General features: G+C 43.9%; 1 protein-coding gene across 5 annotated transcripts in view; it reads left to right on the plus strand.

Annotated features, from left to right (window-relative positions):
• Nucleotides 1-21,128, plus strand: part of ANXA6 (annexin A6) — a 94,439-nt gene that overhangs the window by 49,200 nt on the left and 24,111 nt on the right. For 4 of the 5 annotated variants that reach the window (XM_053297014.1, XM_053297016.1, XM_053297017.1 and 1 more), the window contains 11 exons: nt 845-940; nt 2,314-2,372; nt 3,458-3,580; nt 5,575-5,633; nt 9,081-9,159; nt 10,509-10,590; nt 11,890-11,984; nt 14,878-14,991; nt 15,782-15,872; nt 17,723-17,802; nt 19,484-19,537. In XM_053297014.1, the coding sequence (XP_053152989.1) occupies nt 845-940; nt 2,314-2,372; nt 3,458-3,580; nt 5,575-5,633; nt 9,081-9,159; nt 10,509-10,590; nt 11,890-11,984; nt 14,878-14,991; nt 15,782-15,872; nt 17,723-17,802; nt 19,484-19,537 (932 nt within the window). Of the gene's footprint in view, nt 1-844; nt 941-2,313; nt 2,373-3,457; nt 3,581-5,574; nt 5,634-9,080; nt 9,160-10,508; nt 10,591-11,889; nt 11,985-14,877; nt 14,992-15,781; nt 15,873-17,722; nt 17,803-19,483; nt 19,538-21,128 lie in introns of those variants that run through there. The other variant, XR_008316355.1, reaches the window with a different exon arrangement.

The following is a 21,128-nucleotide window of genomic DNA, read 5'->3' on the forward strand; positions in this document are numbered from 1 at the left end:
GCTCCCTGAGGGCTCAGAGTCTAAAAAGAAACACAAGGGTTCACCTTATGTTTCTTTTTAGACTGTGAGCCCTTTGGGGACAGGAAGCCATCTTCTTTGTTTGTTTTTCTCTGTAAACTGCTTTGGAAGCTTTTGTTGAACAGTGCTGTATAAATAGTCGTAGTAAGTGCCAGCAGCTGCCACATGAGGGATGCTGTGCCAGGTTTGAATCAGGCTTGTTGCTCCCCCCACATCCCTGCTTAATATAAAGTGAATCACCACTTTGAAAGGTGCCTCTTTGCCCAGTTAACCAGAGTATTCTGCACTCCATTTAAATGTAGTTGTCTCTTTGATCAATTTTGCCTTGTATAATGTGGTGGTGTTGTGTTGGTCTCCCTGCTGAGTAAAATCTCTTTGAAAAGACTGCTATGTATTGGAATTAAAACCAGAGTTGGCTGTTAATCTAATAAGGGGGGCAATGGTGGTTGCATAGTGTTTCAGAGGAAAGAAGACAAACCAGGGTGACAAGGAGTTGCTTAGCTCGTAATGTTTGCATTTCACCTGCCTTTACCCTGCATTGTTCCAATGAATCTTGAGATGTGCCAGTATGCAGGCCATGAATATTCTGAAACAGAGAATAAATTAGCTTAAAAGGTACAAGGGCACCCAATCCAATCTATTTAAGGGTTCTCTGAACATAATACAATACAGTGGGGATATTATATATTGTATTCAAGTTTCAGTATGCTAATTAAGTAACTTTGCACCAAAGATTTGGGCTGCTTTTGGAAAGAGAACACCATGCCTTGCAATGAACAGAAGGTGTGTTTGTGTGCAAACTGTTCCTCTTTTGCTTTCTTTTCAGTCTTTGATGAGTATCTGAAGATTGCAGGCAAACCCATTGAGCAAAGCATCCGTGGAGAGCTGTCTGGGGACATTGAGAAACTGATGCTAGCAGTAGGTGAGCTGCTCCTGTTATGTATTTCAGAGAAATGAAGTAGGCTGGAAGGAAGTGACTCTTACATTACAGAATTCTTCAGCCTATGCCGGTCTCGATTATTGTGCTTTTCAAGGATGCCAAGTTTGTGGTCAGATCAGTAACTGTTGAGAATGCTATTAAAATAGTACATAGAGATGCTGGCCACATGTTGCGTAGCATAAGACAGGCGTTTCTGAGCTGGCCACACTGTTGCAGGCTCCCAAGGATCTTGGATGATCTTGCACTTTTGCACAAGAACACAAGTACTTAGCGGCATGCCCACACTCTAGAAGTGCTACTTACATTGGAAAGAGCACTCTGAGTGCTCGTGCACTACGTTAAGTGCAAGACCATCAGTGGTTCCTTAAGAGCCCTCAGTGGCATAGGTGGCTTTTGAACACTGCATTATGCTGCACAATTTGTGGGCCAGTGTCCTAAACTCACTGTGGCTACAAATTCCAGTTTTAGATTAGACACATTGTTGAAAAGTTAAATATAAAAACAAGGATGGGAGACATCAGCATGAAAGATTTCTAGGAGCCAAAGGCCTGGAACTAATCTATATATTTTAGCTGCCAATATTCCAAACATATTTGGATTTTTTTTTAACCTGACAAATGTCAGTTTGTACACATAGTCGGTATTTATATTGCCTACTTTGGGGGGTAACAGAAGGCAGCATTTTTATTTTGGTGACGACAGTGTGAGGATATGTCTGCAGAGTGGGGTTATTTGGGACAATGTTAATGCCCATAGTTCATTTTATACCAATGGAAAGACCGCATAGTCCCCACAGCAAAGGAAAGGAATCCTAGGCTGGTCTTTTACCCCATTCTCCTGACCAGGTGATGGGTCAGGGAACAGAGCAGTGCAGGTGTGCCAAACCTGAGTCCCTTCATGCTTTCTCCTCAAAGGTGCATCTTCTTATGCTATCCATTATGCATTGCCACAGACCAAATGGCAATGAACATCCTGTGCACCTAAGTGTTGAAGAGTCTTGTGTAGGTCAGTGTTCCTCATCCTACTTAATCCTGAGGCATGCTTACATTTTGGGGGGGGGGAATTGAGCATACTGCTCTCCAAACACAGCTTGAGATACGCTGCTGTATACAATTTAGTACAGATAATGTTCCTCTCAATATTCTTTATCTTAAAAACCTGTAGTAGTAGCACCACAGCTTTGGGTATTTTTTTGTCAGGGGGCGGGGCGGTGTTTGAGACTCTGGGACATTCTAAAAATTGTTTTTCCTTTCATGATGAACAGTTGAGTTTTTGGAAGTGCTCCAGGGCTAAGGAAGCAATTACAAGCCGAAAGCCTGCTTTACTTTTTCTCTCTTTCTGTATCCCCTCCACAGTAAAGTGCATCAGGAGTACACCAGCGTATTTTGCAGAGAGACTCTTTAAAGCCATGAAGGTCAGTCATGGTCCAGGTGCTCCAGGCTGATATCCTTATTAAATTATTGTCACTTGCCTTATCTTGCACACTACATTGCTTACATTCTGACACTGGGAACCAATGAAGTTCCAGTATATTGGAGTAAGTGCTGGCTTATATGGGTAAAACAGTTAGCAGAGGGTTGAGAAAAGATGGGGTGCTAACAGTCAGTACATATAATGGTTGCTTTACACTTTAATGGTTACAGTGTTAATAGTAATCCATTAGAAGCAATCTGAACTGTATGTGGATGCATGTATTTGCCTGTATAAAATGACTGAGTTATGCTGCTTCTCGTACATCATTGCAGAGAACCACACATTATTCTCTGTTCCCTCTTTGTCGGGGTTTTTATGCTATCCTGCCGGGCGCCGATGGAGAAAGTGATGACCTTACCCTGCCCGACTGGGCGCCGCCACCTCTCCTAGGCCCGTCAGGAGATGCTCCTCCCCTTCTGAATGCCGAGGAATACAGCAACTGGCCCTCAATTCATTGCAAGCCTTTGTCAGTCACAAACTACAAACTCTCACAAGCTTTGGGGCAAGTCACGCGAGACTATGGACTGAAGTCTCATGAGACATGCCCCACATGTCAGGGGCTATATGCCAGGATGAGGGGTTAGTAGCGGAGGAGGGCTGAGAGAGGTCAGAGTGCAAGAGTGAGCTACTTGAGTTGTCTGACCCAAGACAGGAATCTCTCTCTCTCTCTCTCTCTCTCTCTCTCTCTCTCTCTCTCTCTCTCTCTCTCCTCCCCGCCCTGCTTATTTGCAGTAACAATGACTATCCAGACCTACATAATTAGCCAGAGAGAGTAGCAGTTTGTTCATTTTTGCCTTCGAGGAACCAAACAATCATATTGCAAAATAAACATTCAGAAAGAGATGTTTACTTTTGCTGGTAAACATCTTGGCATGAATTGGGTATTGGTGACATGTGGGTTTGATGTGCTGTTGTTGTATCTTTCTATCTATCGTTCCACTCATTCATGTATGATTTCGAGCAAACCTTGAAATATTTTTGTTACCCCCTGGAATTTATTTTGTAACCTTAGTTGATCTATTGTAGGGCTTGGGAACAAGGGACAATACGCTGATTCGGATCATGGTGTCACGCAGCGAAATTGACATGTTGGACATCCGGGAGATATTCCGCACTAAATATGAGAAGTCTCTTCACCACATGATTGAGGTAAATACTGAGTCACTGCATTGTAGTTGGTCTCTATGTCAGGTGGCCTTGTTGCAACCTTCTTCTCTCATCTCTGCTCTGTGTCATGGGAGTGTGTTTCTTTCTCTTTCCTCTCATGTTATGCTGGGAAAGGGATGAAGACCTTGATAGGTTAGATATTGAACAAACTTAAATAGCTAAGGTTTGATATCCAAGGAGCAACTTGGATTAAACGTCACTTTCTGAAAAGCTTGTTTGCTCGTGCTTGGCATAGGTTTATCCTCTGCCAAAGACAACATCCATTTTCAGTTTTAAAAAAGCAGCATCTCCGTCCCATGTGACTCAAGGACTTTTGATCAGATTCTAGCTCAAGAAAACTGAAGATCTGAAGCTCTTGATTTCAGTGATCCCAATTAGAACAGAGCAGCATGTGTAAGAAGAATCAAGCCCATTAAGAGTATCTTGAGGCAGACATTTAAGGTCCAAATACTTGTAAAGGTTAATTAAGCAAGTTGGTAGAAAGCCTATGTTCCGGATCTTACTAAGTCTTCATTGGGGCAGAGCCACCATTGGGTGAACGGGTTCAAAGAACCCGGGCCACCAGTGGAAAAGGCTGCCAAAGCCCTGTGGCTCAGGCTCCAGAGGAGCCCAGAGCAAACTCCACTCTCCCATGCCCGGGGCCACCAAGAGCTCGGGTGAACTATCTGCTAGTTATTTCAGGCAGCGCAGACTGCCCGATAGAACATTTTTCCCTTCCTCTCCCTCTCTGGAGGGAGAGAAAGGGGAAAATGTCCTATCAGGCAGCCGACAGTGCCTGAAATGATGAGCTGAGCTCGTTCAGGCTCTCGGCAGCCCAGGCCATGCCCCCTTTGTGTGTGACATCCAGAGAGGGAGAGGAAGGGGAAAACGTTCTATTGAGCAGTCTGCACTTCCTGAAATAACTAGCAGATAGTTCGCCTGGGCTCTCAGCGGCCCGGGCATGGGAGGGGGTTCACTCTGGGCTCCTCCGAAGCCCGAGCCACGCCCCCTCTGTGCATGACATCACGCACACGGGTGAACACAGAGCGGGCTGCTGAGAGGGGCTGGATGCAGGCCGCCACTTGTCTGGCTGCGCACCTGGTCTTCATAGTACAAGAGCAGAACAAGGAAAGAAGAAAAAGCCAGTATGAAGAGGAAGAGGAGACCTGAGAGTAAAAGTCTACCAATCAGAAGCCAGAGCAGAGAGAAACAACAAGGGTGGAGAAAACAAAGAGCCCTCGCTTACTCTCTCTATTCCTCATGCCCCTAGTGGTCAATAGGATAGATGGTATAAATTGTTGATGCTGCTGAAGCTGAATCTCCAGCACAAACTGCCTTTATGCCACTGTTGGATGTTAGAAGGGTTGGCTTTTCAGCTAACTGAAAACATGCTGAAATATGCTTTTCAGCAATGACTGTCTCCTATATGTTATGCTACAATTGCCTTTTGGTGAGACAATAAAGGGGAACTTTATTTCTGAAATTCACTGATTACAATGCCATTTTCGAATTGCTCTTTCTCTGCCTTGTGCGTGGGGAATGTACCAGATAAATTAAACCATCCTAACTGGGGGAGAGGGGAGGCATTTGGATTTTTTTCTCCTGGTGGTTTGTCTACTGGGCGCTTTCCAGACTACACCCTACAACGGGGTCAGGATGAATCTCAGAAGTGTGCTTCCACACTTCCTGTGTTGTGACACGACAGTCCCTACGCGGACAGCAGGGTGCCGTTCACATTTCCAGTGACTTGTTGCAAATTTATTCACTGCAACATAGAGCAAGGACATTGTATATCCGGTGTTAAAAAGTTGCTGTTTTTTCGAGTTGTTAGTTGCTGCAAGACTGCTCCACCTGCTGTTTATGTCCTGAATGCAACTTGCCCGTTTTGCTGCTGCTGAGCAGCTAGTCTGGAAAGCGCCCAGGGCTGGTGTGTGAGACTTGGTGTAATTCAAAGCTTTCTTTTTTGTCTTTTTTTCTTTGTCTGTGTGTGTGTGCAGAGCGACACATCTGGTGAATACAAAAAAGCATTGCTGAAGCTCTGTGGGGGAGATGATGAGTAAGCACACTATCCTGTTGCTACTTTGATACTATCTGTTGTCTTTTTTCCCCTTCCCCAATCAGGCTAGATAGTAGCAACTCCAGTCTTGTTTGAATGGCATGCCACCTTTGTGATGGCTTGTAATCAGAGCCCTTGGAAAGCCACCCTAATCTTAAATGCTGTGAGACTAAATGCTTACCACAATGGGCTAAATACGTCACCTGCAAAGTCCCTGAGAACTTGCTCAGTGACTTATTGAGACAGGGAACAATGTAGATTGAATGCAAAGCAGTTTAATCCCTGTTTTTAAACATTTTGAAAATTCAAGTAATGAATATGTACAAATGTCCTATATGGTTTTAATGTTGTTGTTTTTTTAAAAAATCGGGTGTGTGTGTGCTTTTTAATGGTCTGCAATTGGCAGAAACCTTTCACAGCTTAGAGACCGAAGTGTCTGCTGATGCAGCTGAACCACACAGTCACATTCACTCATTGGAAATTGGTCTCATATAATGCTCTTAAAGGAATACTTTGGAAGAGGATGTTTGCTTATTTTTTGAAATTTTACAGATAATGAGAATACAAATCAACCTCATCCATTGTCCACCCTGGAGTTATATTGTAGCAGTTTGGGGCATTCCAAGGATAGCAGAGTGTGGTGGGGCCAACAAAATAGCAGCAGAAAGCTCATGAAGGAATTAAACTGTTATATTTATCACATGATGTACACTTGTGAATGCAGTGAAGAATGTCTACAGTGTGCATTGTGTTTTGCTGTCCTTGTTTCTGCAATAGGTCTCGGGGAGGGGGGGGGGAGAGAGAGAGATGGGGAAAGCTGGGAGCATACAGTCTCACCCTGTCTCCTGTGCCAACAAACACTTTAGCCAATTCCCCATTTCCAGCACTGGGCTTCAGAGACAAGCCGGAACACTCTCATTTCTGCACCTCCCATTGGAGGCATACTGGACCCAGATTCATAACATCTGGATAGGGTTTTTCTTGTCCAATGTTACTGTATTCTTACCATGCATTTCTGATTGCCAGGCTTTTGGGATACTGAGATTATCAGTCTTTATTTTACAAAAACAAAAGTTCCTTTCCTAATACTGAGAGCAAGGAAAGAAACAAGGTGGTGTAACTAGAATGTGCTCCATGTTTCCTCCTGATAGCTAAATACTTTCTTGCACCTATTCTCAGATGTAAACACAGGAGATCCTTTTCATTTGACCCTAGTTGGTCACATAGTAGGGCCTCAAGAATTTTGAATCTAGTCTTGTTGGGTTCAGGAGAGTCTCTGCCGGGGACGGCCCATTTCAATATTGTTAGCGGTGACTCTCTTCTCCTGACAGCCATCTGTGGGATAACCAAGTATTTCGCTGTACAAACTCTAGCTGTCACAGTTCCTAGAGGTCTGTTGGCATTGTGGTATAGTGGTTAGAGTGCTGGACTAGGACCGGGGAGACCCGAGTACAAATCCCCGTTCAGCCATGATACTACCTGGGTGACTCTGGGCCAGTCACTTCTCTCTCAGCCTAACCTACTTCACAGGGTTGTTGTGAGGAGAAACTTAAGTATGTAGTACACTGCTCTGGGCTCCTTGGAAGAAGAGTGAGATATAAATGTAAATAATAATATATAGCAATGTTTATTGTCCCTTACAAGTGAAATTGTAAGCAGCCTCCCCCCCACCCCCCATTACATCTTGATTAAAATGTGGTAGGGCCCTTAGGGGGCAGACACAATTGCTGAGGAGCCTAAATGGGGCTCCCAAACTGACCAGCTCAGATAGCAGGTCAGCTGTGGAACCATGCTGTGGATGCAGAGAGTCCCAGGTTTAATGCCTGGCATCTTCCGATAAAAAGTATGATGGGTAGATTGGGAAGGCTTCTGCCTGGGTCGGTCCCTGTAGAGCGGCTGCCAGCAGAAGTCTATCATACTGGTCTGATTCCGTGTAAGGCAGCCTCACCTAGACTTGTGATGGGTCCAGGTCTGTCTGTACTTCTGTCATAGATTGCCTCTAATCAGATGATTTTTCAAGTATTTAGACTAGCTTTAAACGATTGCAGGAAACTTCAGAGCATGTAAAGCTTCAGTTCTAGAGAATATACTGCTATGAAAGTTTTGTGTTCACTAGAGTATCATACTGGCAATATTAATGCAGGCAGGGGTCTAGCTATAATTGAGTGAAAGCCTTCAGAGAGCCCGGGCCCCCAGCTCCTAAGGGCCCTCCAGCTCTACCCCTCCCTATTTTCTTCATTAGCTCCCTCACTCTGTGGGGCCGCCAGAGAGAGGGATGAACATAGGCCCCCTCTCCCCTAGATACATCCCTGTATTAATGATAAGAACTTGAGAGAAAAAGCTTCTACAAAAATGTGTATATAACCTCTAGTACAGCATATATAGAGCCACCTAATGGCACAGTGGGGAAATGACTTGACTAGCAAGCCAGAGGTTGCTGGTTTGAACCCTGCTGGTATGTTTCCCAGAAACACCTATATCGAGCAGCAGCGAAATAGGAAGATGCTGACGGGCATCATCTCATACTGTGTGGGAGATGGCAATGGTCAACTCCTCCTGTATTCTACCAAAGACAACCACAGGGATCTGTGGTCGCCAGGAGTTGACACCAACTCAATGGCACACTTTACCTTTACAGCATATATGGGAAACCTACCCAAAGCATCAGACTTCAAAGCAGAATTGATTACAAAGAGCTTTTTATGGAAAGGAATTTCAAGGAGCACAGCCATACTAACAAGTAACTGCAAAAGTCAGGTGTGGTGCAACCCGCTAAAAGCAACCCACTTCTCTCTGTTTGGAAGTTAAGTGCTTAAATTATAAAGTTCCTTATGATCCTGCAGAAGTCATAACTTCTGCAGAAATATGTCAGCATTCCAGTCCTCTCTTAACAGCAAACTAGCTGTCACTTAGAGTCTTCCATTGTTCCTCCTTTTGATGTATGGTCACTACAAAAGAGATATAATTAAACCCTTTCATGTAGATATATATTCCTTCACTGATCCTTTTATTTGAGGAACAGGGAGCAACCAGATAGCTAAGTACATCAGAAATGCATCCTGAAAAACACAAGCATAAAGTTTCAGGTGAAAAGGTTACAGGTAAAAAGGTCATCACTTTCTAAGCCAGAGCTGAATCAAATGACTAAAGGAAAGAAGGGGTGACTTTTATTCTTGATATCCATGACATCTTGGTTGCTTTGAACAGACCTGAGAATTTAACTAGACAAGTGACAGGATGGCCCTTGGACTTCAGCTATGAATTATTATTTCAGTTAGTGGTTTGAAATCCAAAATCATTGTCAGGTAAAACTGGTGGTGACTGGCATATTTGAGGATGTGGGTGGTAGGGAAGCAAGCAGCATTGCTGATTTGCACAAGGCCTGCGTCCTGTTTGTGTGTCTCCACAAACTTCATCAACGTTGTGTCCTGTCCCCTCCCATTTCAGTGCTGCAGGTGAGTTCTTCCCTGAAGCTGCGCAGGTGGCCTATCAGATGTGGGAACTTAGTGCAGTGGCCAAAGTAGAGGTTAGAGCCTACTCCTCCCTTCCCCATATGCTCCTTGCTGGCTTGAAAACGCAGCTGCTTCTCCCTGTTTGCTACAGACCCATTCCTGCTAGGTCTCTTGGCTACCCTTCCTCTTCAGTGAGCTTTCACTACTCCAGCTGACTAATCATCCTTTCAACATGTATTTTAAAGAAATAATGTTTTTATTAGAGAGAATATATTTCTTTCTTTCTCCCTCACTCACCTGTGCATGCTTCTGAATTAACCCTTTAAGATGTTGGCTGTTCCCCAGTATACAAATGCATGGAATATTTAAACTAGTGCACTGGTAAGATGGGGGGTGGGGTGGGGACCCCAGCTCAGTTGAGCCCAGTGGGGTTGTGTTTGTTCAATACCATATGCACAATGCTGCATGATTCTTGAGTGCTTCAGTGGCATCTCAGGAGCACACGTACAACACTGGAAAGTAGTAGAAGTGTGTGTTATGAATCTTTGTGACTGAGCTGTAGCAAGGAAACCAATCTACAGTGCCTTATTATGAGGTCAGGTTATAAGTCAGTTTTCTTTTAGCATGATGTTTAAAACCTTTGTTATCCGCCAAGAGGACTATTTGTTATGGGGAGCAGCTAACAAATAAAGTTTATTATTATTTTTATTAGTATTAACATTGAACCTCTACTGATCTCTTTCAGAGGGTGAATTCACACATTGCCTGTTTCAAGTGATGACTGCCACTATCCCTTGATTACTAAACATGTAAACGTGCTATTGTCACAGATTAACCTGTCATTGTGTCAGGCAATTGCTTTAGGAATAGGAAGGAAGCTGATCAGGGCTAAAGACACTGGGACAATTGCAGTCACTAGAACAGACTGTGTGAACTCATCTCTGTGCATGAGAATTTGAGTGGAGAGCCTGGATTAAAGGAACCATGCTATCAGTTCATTGAAAAGCCCTATGACTGAACTAATGTTCTGAAGATGGTGTGACAAGAGTCCTGACATTCCATTGAGAGACCAGGAAGACTTCTTTCCCTCTGTGTATGCATGGGTATGTGTACGTACGTACATACAAGCATACACACGCACGCATACACACGCATGCACACTTTGGAAGATGCATGGGTATACAATCTCTGGACCTGCTCTGTTTTTGTTCTTTTTTAACATTATTTTTTAACTGCAATCGCATCTTTTTCATGGATATGTTTGCCATTATTTGGAAACTTTTCTGGCTTGGCTCTTTTTTCTTTTCCTAAATATGACGACTAACTTCCCAACTTGCTCTAACCCTAGAAGCTGCTTTGCCCTTCACTTGCTTATTAACATGGCAGGCTTGGTTTTAATTTAACTTTGTTATTGTTTCTGTAGCTGAAAGGAACCGTTCATCCAGCAGCAGGTTTCAATGCTGATGCTGATGCAAAAGTGCTCAGGAAAGCAATGAAAGGCTTGGGTATGTTAAGCTCTTCTCTCCAACTTTCTTGCTGTAGCCTAATTGGAGAAGAATCATACTGGCCACCTGAAGTTTTGTTGTGCACAAAGCCATTTGGACATCCAAAGTTGTACAATCTGGGAGGCCACAGAGGCCACACAGGAGAGCAACCCAAGACTGGGTTGTAAGAAAGTGAATGATTTAGCCAGGCATATTTATGGGGAGCCAGGGAATATTTTGTCTGTTTTGTCCTGGAAGAAGTTTGCCCTGTGCATCCACTAAGCATGACAATCTATATATTTATTGCTCCTAGGCATACCTGTCGCTAATCCCATGTGTGGCAGCTCTCACGAGAGTTCGCAAGCAGCTGCCGATTAGCGACGGGGACATGGAAAAAATAGGGTGGGCCCAGCCGCTGGGAGCAGGAGGCGGTGGCAGGCCTTGCTGCCAGGAGCAGCAGGCGGCGATGGGCCCGTCTGGCGGGAATTGATGGGCGGCTGGGAGGAGGTGGCCCACCAGTGGGCAGCCGGCTGGTCAGTGGGAGCAGGCGGCGGTGGGCCCAGCTGGTGGGAGCAGCAGGCAATGGTGGGCTGCAGTGGTGGGCCCAGCTGGTGGGAGCAGCAGGTGGCAGTGGGCTGGCCGCTGGGAATTGGCAGGCGGGGGAACGAAGTGGGCTGCTCCCGCCAGCGGTGGCTGACCCGGCCAGTGGGAGCTGGTGGCTGCGGCAGGCTGACCTGGCCACAAGGAATTGGTGGGTGGGCAGGCAGGAAGAGCCAGCGTGGTGTAGTGGTTAGAGTGCTGGACTAGGACCGGGGAGACCCAAGTTCAAATCCCCATTCAGCCATAAAACTAGCTGGGTGACTCTGGGCCAGTCACTTCTCTCTCAGCCTAACCTACTTCACAGGGTTGTTGTGAAAGAGAAACTCAAGTATGTAATACACCACTCTGGGCTCCTTGGAGGAAGAGTGGGATATAAATGTAAAATAATAATAATAATAATAAGTGGTGGGCCAGCTTGCCAGCCAGCCCGCCAGCCAGAAACCGTGGGTGGGGAGGGGGGGTAAGAAGCGGGCCTGGCGTGGGAGGCAAGAAGTGGGCCAGGCAGGCCGGTGGAGGCACCGATGCTCTGCGCCTGGCCCAGCTAGTAAGTGAATATTCCACTCAACTCAGTGTGGCCCTGGTATCTTGGGGTTTTGTCAGCAACCAACTGGTTGCTCAATACTGTAGTGGGTATTGTAGTCCAACCTAAATACCTTTCCTATTTCAAGCCAAACTTCATGAGCTGAGATGATTCATAGTTTCTATATGTTGGACTTTCAGGCACTGATGAGAATGCCATCATTGAAGTTGTCACTCAGCGGAGTAACACCCAGAGACAAGAAATCATACAGGCATACAAGTCTCATTTTGGCCGGGTAATTAGTATCTCTTTTTCCTCTTCTAGTTTTCCAGCCTACCATTTTTTAAATTGAATTTTTTCTTTCATTTCACCTGCTGCTGTTTCCTCCAGCTTCCCAAAAGAGCTTGAGAGTAGCCAAAAAGCTCCTTTTAAAATCTAGAATTTAATATGTCTCTTGGCTGCCTTTAATTCATGGATACAAGAAGATCACAGGGTGCTTTCCAGACAGTAATTTAGTTCTGCTTCACTGTGTTTGGGGGGAGTTCAGATGAGGGAGGTATTCACAGTGCCTTCAATACTGTAAAAGCAATCTGTTCATACAGCCAGTAGCATTATTCAGCTTTTTTCATGACAATTGACCCTTAATGTGTAATATAAGGATCTTTTAAAAGCTGTACTCTGGAAGAGTGTTGAAAACAGTAGTGTGGGATACTCTGGCATTTTTGCAGAGCCTTGTGGAGAGACCCGTATGATGAAGTATGAATGGAGGTGTGGCTACCTGTCACAGAGTGACTTCGGGGCATGTCGGCTCTGCCTGCCTCCATTCCGCTCTTTGGAAGACTTGCTTCCTACACCCTGCAGTCCCAACATCCAATCAAGAGCCCCATCTAATACTTATATTTCCCCCGCCCCAGCAGTGTTCTAGTGCTCAAACCTCAGTGCACTAAAACAAGGGGAAGGTCCAGCTACTGCAAAATGCATAGCAGTTTTCATGCTCTGTAATGGTGGGATGCAGGGGACAGGGGCAATTATATACCTGATACACAGAAAAAGCAATTTGTGGGGCCAAGGTGTGTGTCAGAAAGTCTGTGTTCCCTTCCAGTTGATTCTCATTTTTTAAATATATCTCCATGACATTCTTGTGGAAGAACACCAGTAAATCGGAGTAACTCATCAATGTTTCATAAGGGGAGAAAGAAGCTCTTGTCGTGTCTGGGGAGGGGGCATGCATGGTGTCCTGCTCTCTCATGAGATACTGTTTTCAGTGTGGCAGGAGTGTGCGTGTTTGTACACACTCCCTCCCTCCCTCCCTTCATGGTGTTCTTGTGCAGGAATACCAATACATCTGAGTCACCCAGCTACATTTCCTTTCATAAGGGAATAACAGTTCTGTGGTGTTTAGGGAGGTGGCCTGTGTGGTGCCCTGCTGTCCCATGAGATATCCTTTTCTAGTGAGGGAGTGATGTGGTAGATCTTCCTATTGCTCTAGTGTTCTTGCACACATTGGATTAAAAAAAACAAACTCCAGACAACAGTAAGAATGGAAAGCGCTTCCATTATAGAAGCGCTTCCCAGCCCCAGACCCAGCCCCAGTGAAACTGCAAAACATGGTTCGGAGTTACTCCTTCATTACAGTAGCTGGAACATCCCATTGATCTAGCACACCGTTATTGTTGCTCAGGAACACAAGGAAAATAATTTTAAAAACAAGACAGAAAATTACATTTGAGGTGGATCTGCAGGCACCATGCATGCTCACACACAGGAACACCCCCCCCCCCCCCACACACACACCAAATTCTCTTCACTACCTGGGCACAGGCGAATGTGCCAAGCAGAAAGTGGGGGACCCTGCCTCCTCTATAACCCTATTGGCCAGGGTGTTTTCCAGGCTAGTTGCCCATCAGCAGCAAAATACCTCCGTTCGGGCAAGTCGCATTTGGAATGTAAACAGCAGGGGGAGAAGTCTCGCAGCAATTAACAACTTGAAAAAACAGCAACTTTTCACGCCGGATATATGATGTCCTTGCTCTCTATTGTGGCGATTAAACAACAAGGCACTGGAAATGTGAACAGCACCATGCTGTCTGCGTAGGGACTGCAGTGTCACGACGCAAGAAGTGTGGAAGCAGACTTCCGAGATTTGTCCTGACCCTGTTGTAGGGTCTAGTCTGGAAAATGCCCAGAAATGGATGGGATGGATAAAGTGAAGCCTGCTGTGTGAACAAAATGAAAGTTAAAAAACCATAATGAACCATAATAAAAGGCAGCAATTTTGTATGGCCTGTATGGACTCTGTTTTATGCTTATACATGCTTTATATACTCTTGTTCTAACCCTACAACACTTCCTCTTGCAGTAAACCCCCCAAATTTGGAAAACACCCAGGAGATCTCACTCTGATAAAGATTCCACATTGTTGTTGCACAATCTCTATGGTGGTGGTGGTGGTGCTGCTGCTGCATCAGTATTGCAGCATTCAGGAAAGAAGGCTTAGCCCTTTCCTGGATGTCATTTCACCAGTGCAAGTACCACCACCCCTGCCCACCCAAAAGCTTCTCTTTGCCCTAGCACAAAAACATGTGCATTTATGTTTTCCCCCACAAAGGAAATAATCGCTTTGGGGGTCAATTTAGAGTAGGAACATCATGAAGGAGGAAGAGCTAATCCTTCTCCCCTAGTGCTGCACCCCCGATCTGATCCCACCTCACTCTGCATCTGCTTTTGCTTTCTTACAAAAAAACGGAAGGAGCTCTTTTCACAGATAACCCACCATCTGAAGTTGCACTCAAAGCTCTTTAAGTTGAAAGTCCCTCCTATAAAATATATATATTTTTTAAAATATTCCTTATATAAAAGCAGAGAACCAGCTTTTTTTCTTCTTCTTCCCCAAAATAGCTAACCACCTTGAGATTCCTACACTTCAGATTTCTGTGCAGAAGGGGGGGGGGCGGAATGCTACTGTTCTAGAATCAGATAATCTAGTGGTACCTCCTTGCATTCTTGAGAATGACTGTACCTGCAGATGAAACAAGCAGAACCACTAGCATCTCTGATTCTTGATCAGTAGCATTTCTCATTTCTGTTCTTCCACCATTCCTTTGTGGTCGGCCCACCAGGAAGGGTGATGAGTTCAGAATGGTTCTGGTTATGTAGGTGTGTCTTTTCATGAGTGTTTCTTGTGACAGGATCTGATTGCAGACCTGAAATCTGAAATATCAGGGGCCTTGGCAAAGCTTATCCTTGGGCTGATGATGACACCAGCACAGTATGATGCCAAACAGCTGAAAAAAGCCATGCAGGTATAGTAGCATTTTTTAAGAATGCTCATGAGAGAAAAAAAGTGGCCTTTTCTTGTTGTCGCTGCCTTTATTGTACATGTCCAGGATGTATCAAAGAACCTAAACCAGGAAAAGGGACTGTGAGTGGAAACTTGCTTAACTAATCCATATCACAGACTGGGGTGAATGGGAACTGTCCTCCCTTCTCCATGAGTGGTCACGGGACTGGGCAGAGGGAAAACAACAGACCCAGTGTTTTCTTTCCTGTTGCCTTGGGCACTGCAAAGTATAGTGGCTCAGAGCACACCACCCTGTTCTAACAAAAGGGGGCCCCAATAGTCCAGCCAGATGCTTGTTTTCATCACACTGCTGATACAGAGGTCTTTTAGAAAAAGACAGTGAGAGTCCCATTTTAATAGAATGCCCCAGCAATATGGATGGAGCATATTTCCACCCATAATAAGATGCAGAAGCTGGTTCAAAGCTTCAGGTAAGTGGAAGCCATTAGGAGAAAGGAGAGCTAGACTTTTTCCTTCAGGGAGAAAAAGCTCTGAGCCTTCAGGAGAGAGAGAGAGATGTTCATTCTGCCCCATCTGGCTTGAGTAACTCCAGTTCCAGTGCCCACTGGTGGACTGAAGAGGCCCCTCCCCAAAACTTTGATCAAGGATTTGTAGAAGTGTATTGTGGTCATTATGCTTAAGAGCTGCCATCCCCTGGCAATGTGATGCCTTTCATCCAGAAATACAGAAACTTGGTACCCTGAAGTATCTTTTGCACCTGAAACATGGACAAATTGCCATTATCGTTTCAGGGTGCTGGGACTGATGAAAGTGTTCTCATTGAAATCTTGGCAACTCGGAACAACCAGGAAATCCAAGCAATTAATGCAGCATATAATGAAGGTAACGAGTTCTGAGATGTCTCAATGGAGAGGTGGATATTTGAGCACAGTCAAAAATGCCTTTATTAGCAGTTACATAAACCTACTAGTTTTGAGAATGTAGACCTTTTCCATTCTTAAAAAAAAAGTGATAAAGAAACATTAAATGCTATTTTGAATCTTTGATGTTGCCACATAACTAGCCTGGACAGTTGACTGGAAATTAACATAAAATGATGAGAATATGTATTGCAGTACTGTACTAAATGAAAGAAGATTGCTTTCTAGATTAGCATACTAGTCATGCTTATGGTAGTAAATGTTTCTGAGACTAACTATGTAGGGAGCGGTTATTTGATAATGTCAGCATTCAAAGCCCACACACTCTGTTCCTTTAATTCTGGAGTTAAAGGGCTGGTTCAGATTATATGTCCAAGCCAGCCCTACTCACATGCCTCCCCCTCTCAGCATGCCATTCCCCTTTGCCTTATTTATTTATTTAAAACGTTGATATATCATCCAAAACCAAGCCTCCGGGCAGTTCACAACAAAACCTTGTTGCCTAGAATTTCCTAGAATTTAGGTTACATGTGAAGGAAATGTTTGGATGAATTCACACCACACCTAAAAGAGGGAATGGTACATAGGGAGAGAGTGGCATGTGCTCAGGCACATCCCTAATTGCATGTGGGCTCATAATATCATCTGAACTGGTGCAGAGATGCTTAAGAGCAACTGCACCTTAAGAACACACATTTTTGTTTATGTTCAGCACTAAGTGATTATGATCCCATGTTGCACAGGCTTTTGCAGTGTGTTGGTAATAGGTTGTTCCCATGTTCCAGTCTCCTTGCACGTCAGCCTGTGAGTGTGTATTCACAATAAGCAAGTCACAATAAGTCACAGTGAGTTACAATAAGCATTGACAAAATGCACAAAAACATACATTCATATTGGAGGCAGGATGAATATTTATGTCTCTTTCTAGTGTCTCCATTAGGATTCCCCCCCCCCGTGTGTGTGTGTGTTTGTGTTTAAAAATACAACCTTTATATTTCACATGTTTTAACATCATGGGCAGGCTCATATATTGCGTGGAACCATGGATTATTTTAACTAAGAGTTATTTAGCAAATCTGGATTTGCATCATAAATCACCAAATATTGGTTTGTTTTACCATATTATATTTTGTTTCAATCTCTCCTTATCTCCCATGATCTAGTCTTGCTTCTCTAGTCAAGAAACCTGTGAAGGTAGATTTCTTGAAACAAACCAAGAATAAACCATGACTGCAGGTTCAGACATTAAGCAAGAACATAGTTAAGAAAAACAAATCAACTTCAAATCTTGAGTTCCGATTGTGGCTTGGCTGCCCAAAACAAAAGCTTTTTGACTGGTGCTGGTTCAGACATACAAAACCAATCACAATTAGACAAAATAAACTGTGGTTCCACATGAGGTCTGAATCCCCCCAATAATTATGATGAAAGAAAAACATTTACAACACCAGCTTTGAAGCATGACATAATAGTGAAGAATCACTCAAAGAACATTTGGTTCATAGCGTGTCCTCATTATATTTCTGTGTTTCTTATTCTGCTTAGTAATGCAAACAACTGTAACTTTGTATTTTAGCATTTCAATAACAATAGTTACTCCACTTGTGAAACTGCCTACTTTCTCTAACCAGTCTTAGCCAGTTTGACTAAACAAGGTAAGTTGCAAGGTTTTGTAAGGGTCATATTGACAATGCACTTAAGACTCTGCTCCCAAAACACATCTATTTTTCCCCCAAAGGATATGATATGAATTTGCTCCTAAATTCCCATATCTCCAGCAAATGGAATATTTTTTGCCCCACTTTTTTATAGCCTACCACAAGTCTTTAGAAGATGCACTGAGTTCTGATACTTCAGGACATTTCAAAAGGATCCTCATCTCTTTAGCTCTGGTAAGGACTCTTTCTTCCATGCTTCTCTAGTAGCCTTTGAAACAAAATCCCCATATTTCCAGTTTTCCAACTTGTGCAAGGCTAGCAGAGATCTTATAGCCACAATGTGGAGGTAGCATTGCCATTTCCTGCACCCCCTCCCCTTTGATAGCAGAATGCCAAGGAAACCTGTTTTCTAGAACAGAGGCACACTGATTATTTCTACCTGTTACTTAGATGCTGAAGGCGTAAGAGGGAAAGGTTGGCAACCCTACTCTACACCATCACAGGCCTTTCTAGGGGTGCATTTGTAGTGGTGTGGAGAACACACTCCATTCTCTGTTGCATTCAGACTGCAGCCACATGGTGACAGTTATCACATGGATTGAATTAAAACAGCATTGCCTGATGGTTGTAAAGTGTGCATCAACCTTTATAAAACAGAGTAATATTGAAAACGCAAGCACTGCTTTGACTCTCGAACAGGGAGACAAAAGAACTAGCAGAGGAAAATAAGAACATGAACATAATGTCTTATTTCATGAAAGTAATGGCAGCAATTCTGTTAAAATTAAATTGATTAAAACCAATCAAGCAAATTTACCTTCCCTCCATCTCTATCTCTTTCCCATTTTCATTTAACTTAATATCTTCCTGTCTCTAGAAGTCTCTTTCTCCCAATAGTCATGTCAACTTTCTGTTCCTCTGAAGATTTGTTTCTGCTCTTGGTCTCTTCTTTCAAATTTGCTAGGCTGTAGTTTTAAACCTTCTATCTTATAGCTTGTTGGTCTATGGGTGCATAACCTGCCTTCTTTTTTTAGCCTACTTTTAGCCTTAAGGAAAATAAGCTTATGAGATCACCCAGAATTGTGTGTGTGTCCTGCCCTACATCAACTTCACAATGCCTGCACCAGTATGAACCAAATTGAGTACAGTTGTGGGGACACATAGGGACACCTCAGTGGTGTAATTTGCAATGATGCCATCCACTCCCATTCAAGATGGTGGACATGTGAACATTTAAGGCTGAAGTGGGCTAACTTATGAGGATGGTAATTATCAATTAAGGTTATAGTGAAAGGAAATTAGTCAATTAGTTCTTACCAGAACTAAATGTTAATTTGTGTAAACTCCCTAGCTATGTTAGGCACTGTATTAATAACAAATATTTAAATTCCTTTTTGGATGACAACATAGCTCTGGCTTGTTTAGACCTGATAATAGTCAGGTATTTGAGCCATGTTACAAGCATTTCTAGGAGCGGGGATAAATTACTGAGCCTCCTATGATTAATTGGCCAAGACATTCTGTTGAGTAACTGATTACCACTTAGTGAAGCAATCACAGAGGTAGTATAAGCAAATCCCCTTTTAGAAATGAGCTGGGATAACTATCATTGCAGTCAATGGACAATAAATGAGGTCAAAACATTTATCTGTGATGGGTTTGAAAAAGCCTGTTCCCCATTAGTACTTGTTTCAGCTAGCCCCTAGAATAGAAGGCGCAATTTAGGACTAAGGAGACAAGAAGAGATATAAATAAATAAACCATAGATTTTTGGTCACAATGCAGTAGAGAGTTATGTGCTGTTGAACACATTTTAAGTCAGTGGCTTTAAGCATATTTGACTCTGCATTGAATTGTGGTCTAGGAACTGATACAGATTCTGCTTTTATTCATTGCTTTCAATGTTTAATTATAGGGAAACCGTGATGAAGGAGGAGAGGACTTTAAAAAAGCTCATGAGGATGCCAAGGTAAGAAATGCACAGTTCCATATACTCAACATAACGGGGTCTTTCTGCCTTTCCTCCATGGCTTGAACCAAAAATGCTGAAATCTCTGCTAATTTTGCCTGTGCTTTAACTGATCTCCTGCAGTCTACACTAAATGTGTGTGTGTGATTTCCGATAAAATAAGGAAATAGATAATAAAACCTTATTTTCTTTAAAAATTTTAAAGCCACAGAATGAGTGCCTTAGTGTTTCAAGTCCTAATATGAACACTGTAACATCCAGAGATCCTTAAAAAGAACACATTTTCACATTGACATGAAACAGGTACTTTCTGTTGTGGGCGTTTTATTCTACAGTCATTGTTTTGACATGACAGCTACAGTGATTCCTACAGCCTGAACTATCCATGATCAGCACCATAAATGTTAAGGTGGGAGAGGATACTGATCAGCGCCATCAGCTGCAAAACATTACAGCTGGAAGCATCCTTAAGTGCCTTTTCTGAAGAACTCCTAGCCGAAGTGTCAGTGCCCATTACCTGTAATGGATAATTGAACACTTTGTTTATTTATTTATTTATGTATTTTTACATTTTTATACCGCCTTTCGTTAAAAGAAAACCCCAAGGTGGTTTACAAAAATTAAAAACATACAGCAAGAAGCAGTAAAAACATCAAGCTAAAAACAAGCATAAAAACAAGACAACAGATAAAAACACACAAGAACAGCAGTAAAAGACGATTATGTAAAAGCCTGGGTAAAAAGCCAAGTCTTTAAAAGCTTTCTAAAAGCTGTGATGGAGTCCAAGGAACGAATGGCCACCGGGAGAGCATTCCAGAGTCTAGGGACAGCAACAGAGAAGGCCCTGTCCCGAGTGCACGACAGCCGGGCCTCCCTCATTGTCGGCACCCGGAGCAGGGCCCCCTCAGATGTCCTAGTCAAGCGGGCAGCAACCCTTGGGAGCAGGCGGTCCCTCAGATACCCCGGGCCCAAACCGTTTAGGGCTTTAAAGATCAAAACCAGCACCTTGAATTGGACCCGGAAACAAACCGGCAGCCAGTGCAGCTCTTTCAAAATGGGGGTGATATGTTCCCAATGGGCAGCTCCGGATAGAACCCTCTCTGCCACATTTTGCACTAGCTGTAGTTTCCGGATATTCTTCAAGGGCAGCCCCACGTAGAGCGCGTTACAGTAATCCAGCCGCGACGTGACTAAGGTGTGGGTAACCATGGCCAGATCTGCCTTCTCGAGAAAGGGACGCAACTGGCGCACCAGCCGAAGCTGTGCAAAGGCACCCCTGGTCACCGCCTCCACCTGAGCCTCCAAAAGTAGAGCCGGGTCCAGTAGTACCCCCAAGCTGCGTACTTGCTCCTTCAAGGGGAGTGCAACCCCATCCAGAACCGGTAAAATCTCCGCATCCCGATTGGCTCTCCTACTGACCAACAGTACCTCCGTCCTATCCGGATTCAATTTCAGTTTGTTAGCCCACATCCAACCCATCACGGCCTCCAGCCCCCGATTCAGGACATCCACCCCCTCCCTAGGATCAGATGACAAGGAGAGATAGAGCTGAGTGTCATCCGCATATTGCTGACAACTCAGTCCAAATCCC

The sequence above is a fragment of the Hemicordylus capensis genome, chromosome 2 (assembly GCF_027244095.1).
Source record: "Hemicordylus capensis ecotype Gifberg chromosome 2, rHemCap1.1.pri, whole genome shotgun sequence".
Lineage (NCBI taxonomy): Eukaryota > Metazoa > Chordata > Lepidosauria > Squamata > Cordylidae > Hemicordylus > Hemicordylus capensis.